We start from the raw sequence: 8,972 nt of genomic DNA, 5'->3' as shown, positions 1-8,972 counted from the left end.
AAATCTGGCACTGTGGGTGGGTGTGAGTGTTTTTGTCATTTATAAAAAAATTATATATTAGGGTGTTTAGTTAAATTAGCAAACTTATATTGTTTTTTATTAATTTTTAAATTTTATCTCGTAATAATCACTCTATTCAACTATTCAATATTATTTTTAAAATCCTATTCAAAATTACAAACCAAATGGACCCAATTTTTTTGGGGTTTTGCAATAGAAGATCAAAAGGTTTTGTGTTGAAGATTTGTATAATCATCATACAATATATTCATCCAATCAAATTGTAACCTTCTTATTTAAGTTGCCCCTTGAGCCTCTATTATTAAAGCAATCAATCCTCAAACTTTGTGGCAGGTGGTGGAGTCTACACGGTTTTAACAGCGACAAAGTTCCCCAACATATTTATTTCACACATTCTGCTTTTCACATATTACTATGCAGTGAACTACAAAAGACGCCAAGAAGAAATTGTTAAAACAACGTCAGCTACCTCCCCGATTCTTGCATCATCTTGGGATTAATTTATTATATCTGTGAGAGAGTAGCTTTGTTACTGGAAGCTAAGGTAATGTTACCAAAGCTGTCATACTTCTCAGATGTGGGTCTGTTTGACTTGATCAAAAACAAAAGATTAAGACCAAAATTTATCATCTATAGAAACCGACACCTTTCAATAATGTGCTTTCGTTTTCCTTTTGAATATGGGACTTGGGAGTAAGCTGCTGGCATATGAAGAGTTGCCAGAAAATATTAAAAGAACACGATCTCATAAGTAGCAGAAAATTTTATTCCGGGGGGCTAAAATGTAATAATGAATGAATAAAGGAGCCAGAGAAATTCTATGGCACTTCAATTTCATCTCCCATTGCGTTGGATTAGAAACTTGATTTCATTTCACTGAGAAAGTTACAAATTAAAGTTTTGAAGAACAAATTGTCATTTCATTTAGAAGGCATTGGAACCAGTAACCACAGTTATAATGAGATAATTCTGTTACTTAGTTCACCAAGTACAAACACACACACACACACACAAAACGTAATCTCCTAACATATTACAAGTTCTGATGAATCCCAGTATAGATTCTTCAAAAGATTCCTTCACAACTGTAGCATCCAACTCCTGAATATGAAAACACAATTTTCATTCAGTCAACTAAAGAAATATTAAACAGAAACTTTCTATGCATATATAAAAAACTTCAGAAAAAAAGTTTTTTTTTTTTTTTTTTTTGTTTTGTTTTGTGATAACCTTTTTAACTTGAGAACTTGCATGCCATTAATTGATATAAGCTACTTTCCACCTTTGAATACTGCTTCTTTGGTTACCAGTTTGACATCTACTCCTTGTCCCCACTTGAAGCTGGCCTGGGCGGTGGTGGATTTGATGGTGGCCGGGGTATGTGCCACGGCTTGTTTAGGCTTTGGTTGAGTGAGGGCTTTTCGTGGAGCTTTTGGCTTTGATGTTTGTTGATGATGGTGAGGGTGGTGGTGGTGGTGGTGATGGTGAACCTGGTGGTTGTGGTGTGTGCCTTGACTGGTTTGAGCTTTTGGTGCTGATGAAGAAGTTACAATTTTCTTATGCTTTTGGCCATGGTCTATTTTGTTGGGGGTGGTGGTGAGCTTAGTGGTGGTGGTGGTGGTGGTGGTGGTGGAGTACTTGGCGGTGGTGGAGGTGGAGGACTTGGAGTTATGAGCCATGGAAAGACTGAGCTTTTGATGCAAAGATTAAATGTTTCTTCTTTCTATATAATTTTCTTGGGGTTTTGCAATAGAAGATCAAAAGGCTTTGTGTTGAAGATTGGTATAAGTGAATATCATGCAATAAATTAATCCAATGAAATTGTAGCCTTCTTATTTAAGTTTCCCTATTAGCCTGTTATTAAAGCAATCAAAGATGCCATCAATCTAGGTTGTTTCCCACCATTTCTCTAGGGTCCACTTGATAGTTTCATGGTACAGGTTATGGTAAACTATCTAGTGGTTTTGAAAGTAAATCATTATAGCAGTTTTGAGAGGTTTTTAGTAGCGGTTTTTAAAATACACAGCCTGTGCTTTGGAGTTTAATTTCCAACAGTTCTAACAGTTTTTTAAAATAATAAATTTACATATTTACTCATAAAAATACCCAAACTTCAACCAGTACTTGGAATTTTGTTTTTTCAATTATAAGGTAAGGGTTCTTCATTTGTTTTCTACTTATTAGTATTTTGTAACTTCAGATTTGATAAAGTCTCCTTATACTTCTTCGCCATTCTTTGCGGCATCTTGAATAATTGAAAAATTGTACCTCCACTTCTCTAAGAAAGCATCTAGAAATGAGATTTTAATAATTTTTTTTATGATTTCTTAAAATTATTTTATATTTAATATGGTTGAAGACGCACATAATATGGTTAATTTTTTCTCTTTTAGATATAATTGGGATAGTTTCGTAGTGGATAGGGTATCTGTGAAAAAAAATTTTAAAACCAAATAAAACACCCTGATTTTGGGTGTTTTATAAACCCTAAAAAATACACTACACTAGTTCTAGTGGGTTTTTGAGCCTGTCAAAATCAGTACATAAAAAATCTAGCAAGTAATGGTTTTAGAACACCTCAAAACCAGTCTAATTAAAAACCTCTCAAAACTAGTGGAAAAAAACTCCTAAGCAGAAGGGTCTGCTTAGGAGTTTCATAGTAGCGGTTATGAGGATAAACCACCGTAGCAGTTTTGAGAGTAAACTATCATAACGGTTTTGAGGAGTTTTTAGTAACGGTTTTTAAAAACACCTAACATATGCTTGGGAATTTATTTTTCAATGGTTCTTACAGTTTTTTAAAATGATAAATTTACATGTATACCCATAAGAATACCCTAACTTCAACCAATACTTGGGAGCTTTGTTTTTTCAATTACAAGGTAAGGATTCTTTATTTGTTTTCTACTTATTAGCATTTTGTAACTTCAAATGTGATAAAGTCTTTTTATCCTTCTTCGTCATTCTTTGTAGCACTTGGAATCATTGAAAAATTATAGCTTCACTTTTCCAAGAAAGCATCTAGAAATGAGATTTTAATAAAAAAAAAAATTTATGATTTCTTAAAATTATTTTATATTTAATATGGATGGAGAGCACATAATATGGTTAATTTTTTTGTTTAGATATAATTGGGATAGTTTTGTAGTAGATAGGATATTTGTGGAATAAAATTTTAAAACCAACTAAAACACTCCGATTTAGGTTATTTTATAAACCCCTAAAAAATACACTACATCGGTTTTAGGGAGTTTTTGAACCAGTTAAAACTAGTGCATAAAAAAATCTGACAAGTAATAAATTTAGAACACTTCAAAACCACTCTAATTAAAAACCCCTCAAAACCAAAGGGAAAAAAACTCGTAAGCAAACCCTAAGTCTTTCTTTTCTACTTTGACTTGGTATTTAGTATTTAATTTAGGAAAATGCTAAAATACAATTTCATTACAAAAGTGGAGTCACAATGTCACATCTAAACCCTCAAATGGTCACCTTATTAGTAATCAAGAAGAATCGAATTCAAGATCTCTTAAATAATACATTGAAAAGTCTCTACCGTCTCATCCGACCACCCAATGATGGTTAATCAAGTACATATTGTCGCTTTAAAGTTAAACCCGCACAGATTTACTTTTAAGTTTCATGTTAATATTAGAATAATACTTTGAGTACTAATGAATGGGTACTAATCTGTGTACTAACTAAAGCATAGTACGGGTACTATATGCATAGTACGGGTACTATGCTTTAGTTAGTACACAGATTAGTACCCATCCGTTAGTACCCATAGCATCACTCTTAATATTATCTACTTTGTTTTACATCACTTCTATTGTTTAAATGTGAAGTAAATCCTTGAATAAACCAAGTTATGTGCTTGTCTGTTGTGGAAGCTCTTCACAGGAATGCCTATGTTTTGTTTTTGCTTTGTTTGGTTAGGCTTAGGCAGAATGGTGAAGGAAATGGCTGATTCTTCCGCTTGCAGTTCGTGTTGCGTTTTTGGAGGAGAACCACTCTGTATTATGATGATTGTAGGTGGCATAAAGGGGGATAGCTGGACTGTGGAGTTTTGCTAGGTGCTGGTTGCAGATTCGCTGCATTAGGTCCTCTTGGGCATGCTGTCTTTTCTTTGCTTATGTTTGTGTCTGTAAGTTTTCTTTCTTGTAAAGGATCTTTCCTTCACAAGATCCTTTGATTGTAAAGGAACTATCCTTTTTGCTTCTTGTTTTGTTGCTGCCTTGGCCTGCCCCAAGGTGTTTTCGTTGGAGGGGAGTCCCTTCCTTTTTCTATAAGATTACTGGATTACTAAAAAAAAAAAATTCTGAGTTTGTATTTTAATTTGAGTAGAGCAACTGAGAATTTGAGTTGGGAAAAATGATTTGAGAATTTTTAAGTTGGGAGGTGATTATGTTGTACATAAATTATTTTTTTCCAGGCCACCGTGGTTCTGGCCAAGGTGGAGGTTTTGATGGAGGTGTGGACGGTGGATGATTTGGTGGAGGTGTGGACGGGCTGAAACGTAATGATCAATGAATAAAGGAGCTAGAGAAATTCTATGGCACTGCAATTTCACCTACCATTGCGTTGGATTAGAAACTTTAAAAAAAAAAACTCAACATAATGAGATAATTCTATTATTTTGTTCACCAAGTACAACCGAAAAAAAAAACAAACTCAACATAATCTCCTAACATGCTACAAGTTCTGATGAATCCGAGTACAGATTCTGCAAAAGATTGCTTCATATCTGCAGCATCCAACTCCTGAATATGCAAACACAGTTTTCATTCAGTCAACTAAAGAAGTATTAAACGGGAAATTTATATACATATATAAAAACTTCAGAAAAAATAGTTTTTTTTTACTTTGTTACCTTTATAAATTGAGAACTTGAATTCCATTAATTGTTATAAGCTATCTTTCCACCTTTGAATACTGTTTCTTTGGTTACCACTTTGAGTCCTACTCCATGTCCTAAGTTGATGGTGGCCTCGGTGGTCGTGGATTTGATGGTGGCCGCGGCATGTGCCATGGCTACTTTAGGCTTTGGTTGAGTGAGGGCTCGTCCTGGCGCTTTTGGCTTTGATACTTGTTGATGATGATGGTGGTGGTGGTGGACCTCCTGGTGGTGGTGGTGGTGGTGGTGGTGGTGTGTGCCGTGACTGGTTTGAGCTTTTGGTGCTGATGAAGAAGTTACAATCTTCTTATGCTTTTGGCCATGGTCTATTTTGTTGGTGCTGGTGTTGGGCTTAGTGGTGGACCTCCTGCTGCTGCTGCTGCTGCTGGTGGTGGAGGAGGAGTACTTGGCGGTGGTGGTGGTGGAGGTGGAGGACTTGACGTTGTGAGCCATAGAAAGATTGAGCTTTGGATGCAAAGATTAAGTTTCTTCTTTCTATATAATTTTTTTGGGGGTTTTGCAAAAGAAGATCAAAAGTCTTTGTGTAGAAGATTGGTACAAGGAGTAGGTATCATGCAATAAATTCAACCAATCCAATTGTACCCTACTCATGTAAGTTTCCCTTTTAGCCTATTTATTAACGCAATCAAAGATGTCATCGATCTAGGAAGTTTCCCACCACGTCTCTTAAGTCTTTCTTTTCTACTTTGACTTGGTATTTACAATTAGGAAATGCTAAAATACAATTTTATTGCAAAAATGGAGTCACAATCTCACATCCAAAATCCCTAATTCGTCTCTTAATTCACTAGAAATATTTGGGTGAAAGATGTTTACGTGAACCCAAAACAAATTTGTAAAAGTCTAGAGGCAAAGTATTGGTAGATTCATACTTCAATCAAGTAATACCTCGACTAATCTCTCGAAATTCTGAAGTTAACGATCAAATAAACCCTTCAATGATCATCTTTACTAGTAACCAAAGAGAATCGAACTCAAGACCTCTTAAGTAATACATCCAAGAGTTCATATCATCTCATCCGATCACTTAATGATAGTTAACCAAGTAGATATTGTCGCTCTAAAATTAAACCCTTACATATTTACTTTTAAATTTCAAGTCCACACTATCTATTTTGTTTTAGGTCTCTTTGTTTTAACTCACATTATTATTCTACAAAAGTAAGATTCGATATTTGTTACTTCCCTGATTTGATATTCTATATTCTTTTTTTTTATTATAAATTCTTCTTTGATATTTTAAATAATTGTCATTAACGAAGTTTCCATGAAAAGAGAAATGTGAGTTGTAAACTCACTTTTTAAAACTTAAACGGTCAAAGATGGTGGCTATCAAAGACGGTGAGAAATATTAATTGCCAAGCCAAGAAATTGCACTTCTATAAATAGGAGTGTAGGAACTCAATAGAGACGAGTTATCACTTTTAGAATTTTCTCATTCCTTTTCTTGTAGCAAAAAGTTATTTCTCATATTTCAAGAGTGAATTTTATTTGTTTTTCTCTTTGTATTTAGAGAGAAGTTGTTATAACTCATATTTTGCTATAGTGGAAATCTTTCTTTACTTGTCTGTGGTTTTTCTCTCAATTTGTTTGAGAGTTTTCTACGTAAATTTTGTGTCTCAATTTTTATTTGTTGTGTGATATTGTTTTAACCCGATTGTTTGATTTTTCTAAAAGAAAATCGATTGAAAAAATATATAATCAACTCTTAAAATGTTGACAACAATTTGTAGAATTAATACGTGACAAAAGTAAGCATAGTTAAAGAGAAGAGAATTAAATACAAGTTACATTCAACATAGAACATTTTCACATATATATGTATATATAAAGAGAGAGAGAGAGAGAGAGAGAGAGAGAGAGAGAGAGAGAGAGGCCTCTAGTATTTGTAACCCTTCACATACAAACTCTCAGAGGCCAATCCACCTGCATTGCCACCAGTATATTTCCCAAGAGTGGCTTCACAATTGGCCTGGCACCTTGCCAAGAATCCCTCTTGAGCTTTGCCCACATTCTCCTTCTTTCCAGCCCATATCTTGAGTGTGCTTTGCTGCAATGCTCGCCCAAACGAGAATGAAAGTGTCCATGGCTTCAGCACTTCTAGCTTGTTCATTGCGTTTAGATTCACCGTTGCCTCTTCTTCACTTTGCCCACCTGACAAAAACACGATCCCCGGCACCGCTGGTGGGACTGTCCGGCGAAGTGCTGTCACTGTGTACTCTGCTATCACATCTGCTGGCACCTGAGAAACAACATAATGTTAGAGGTCAGTACTTTCTTGTGGTACAGAGTGAAACCATAAGAAATTAAGAATATTTGTAGTAGTAAATGTTACCTTTGGGCTGTCAGAGCCTGGAGTGACCATGTTAGGTTTCAGGAGAGTGCCTTCAAGAAGGACATGGTGGTCATTCAGAGCCTTGTAAACAGCTGCAAGAACAGTTTCAGTTGCAGCAGCACATTTTTTGATGTCATGGCTTCCATCAGTTAAAATTTCAGGCTCAACAATAGGGACCAATCCATTTTCCTGGCAAATAATAGCATAACGAGCCAAGCCCTGTGCATTTTGTTGAATTGACAATTCGGATGGCTCATTGGGGCCAATCTTCAGCACTGCACGCCACTTTGCAAACCTTGCACCAGCCTTGTAGTATTGCTGGCACCGAGCTCCCAACGAATCAAACCCTTGCGTCGTGGTCTCACCATTTGTTCCAGCTAATTCAACAGTGCCCTTATCAACTTTGATACCTGGAATTACATTGTTCTCCTGGAGGACTTCAACAAAGGGTTTCCCATCTGAAGTTTTCTGGTAAAGAGTTTCTTCAAACAGGATGACTCCTGAGAGGAAAGAGAGGGCGTTTGGAGAGGTGAACAGGAGTTGGCGGAGGGCCTGGCGATTGGATTCGATGTTCTCGACATTGATGCTCGCCAGGCGCTTCCCGATGGTGCCTGTGCTCTCATCCGCAGCCAGAATACCCTTCCCCGGAGTGGCAATGTACTTGGCATTCTTGATAAGTTCATCTGGAACGTTAACGCTGATATTGTTAGCCTTGTATTGAAGTTCAGGTCACAATATTGGACTCCTTAATGCATTGCCTTATTTGATTTTACAAAAGAAGACGATTGAATCTTATCATCATTTGTAGTTTCTTATTAGGCAAAAGGGTACACCAATAACTCGTAACATCACTCAAATTTACCTCAAATTTATCTAAAAGCCTAAGAATAATCTCATTACGTATCCTGATATTTGTTTCCTTTAAATTTGACAAATTCCCTCTTATAAAGAGGACTTATATATGCATCGTGTCGAACAAACGCACATGCATCAATCCTACTGAAGATATACTTTCGTCGGAACACGGCTTCTTGTTATTTCATGAATTAAATACGTAGCCAGTCCTTATAACACATGCATGAAAGACCAGACTTGAATGAGAATGATCTTTTGAAAGTTGTTCTATAAAGCTGACAGAGAAAGAGATAAAAGAGAAAAAATACCTGCATACTTTCCCACAAAGGCAGACATGGTTAAAGCTTAAGGTGATGGAGTTGGAAAGAAGGATAAATACGTAGAGGACGAAAACGCAAAAACAAACTACACAAGCACCACACTATATAGATCAACTAGCATGGAATATACCAACAAAATCCAAGCCACCCCATGCATCAACACGTGTCAAAAGACTAGCCCAACGAAGGTTATCATCCTCGGATAAAGCAATGTGTGATCACTCTCTTAGCCAAGTGGCCTCTATCCAGTTAAGAACTTAAGATATATAAACTATTATAACTATTATCCTGCTCACATAAACCTGAAAATATTGTGTGGAAAAGCTCAGCTCATCCCTCAATTAATTGCATAACATACAAAAGGGCAATTTATGGATGCTACTAATTTCAGCATCTCAGCCACAAAATTTTTTCTACAAACTTATTGTTCAAGCATTATATATGAGAATCAATACAGGCCCCGATAGGCAAATTCGATCAACGGAGAAGAAAAATGTTGAAAATAATAAATGAACAAGCGAAA

At 35.9% G+C, this 8,972-nt stretch overlaps 1 protein-coding gene and 2 long non-coding RNA genes across 3 annotated transcripts; all 3 read right to left on the bottom strand.

Annotated features, from left to right (window-relative positions):
* Window positions 1-870: 870 nt before the first annotated feature.
* LOC116111833 lies at window positions 871-1,838 on the bottom strand. Its single transcript, XR_004125120.1, has 2 exons — window positions 1,252-1,838; window positions 871-1,122 (listed from the first exon to the last, which is right to left on the bottom strand). It is a non-coding gene; the product is annotated as an uncharacterized LOC116111833 (long non-coding RNA).
* A 2,795-nt stretch (window positions 1,839-4,633) lies between these two features.
* On the bottom strand, window positions 4,634-5,538 carry LOC116111842. Its single transcript, XR_004125125.1, has 2 exons — window positions 4,895-5,538; window positions 4,634-4,784 (listed from the first exon to the last, which is right to left on the bottom strand). It is a non-coding gene; the product is annotated as an uncharacterized LOC116111842 (long non-coding RNA).
* A 1,144-nt stretch (window positions 5,539-6,682) lies between these two features.
* LOC116111853 (fructose-bisphosphate aldolase, cytoplasmic isozyme 1) lies at window positions 6,683-8,850 on the bottom strand. Its single transcript, XM_031398018.1, has 3 exons — window positions 8,438-8,850; window positions 7,275-7,957; window positions 6,683-7,181 (listed from the first exon to the last, which is right to left on the bottom strand). Exons 1-3 carry the CDS (start codon window positions 8,463-8,465, stop codon window positions 6,819-6,821), a joined length of 1,074 nt encoding a protein of 357 aa, XP_031253878.1. The 5' UTR covers window positions 8,466-8,850; the 3' UTR covers window positions 6,683-6,818.
* Window positions 8,851-8,972: the final 122 nt, after the last annotated feature.

Source organism: Pistacia vera, unplaced genomic scaffold (assembly GCF_008641045.1).
Source record: "Pistacia vera cultivar Batoury unplaced genomic scaffold, PisVer_v2 Contig650, whole genome shotgun sequence".
Taxonomy (NCBI): Eukaryota; Viridiplantae; Streptophyta; class Magnoliopsida; order Sapindales; family Anacardiaceae; genus Pistacia; species Pistacia vera.
This window is presented reverse-complemented; position numbering and strand designations above follow the sequence as displayed.

Bases quoted from the DNA above. Each gene is read 5' to 3' on its own strand.
- LOC116111853 (XM_031398018.1), bottom strand. From the start codon at position 8,465: ATGTCTGCCTTTGTGGGAAAGTATGCAG. The intron at 7,958-8,437 runs GTATTTTTTCTC...TTAACGTTCCAG, and splicing joins CTTTGTGGGAAAGTATGCAG to ATGAACTTATCAAGAATGCC. The intron at 7,182-7,274 runs GTAACATTTACT...GTTGTTTCTCAG, and splicing joins CAGGCTCTGACAGCCCAAAG to GTGCCAGCAGATGTGATAGC.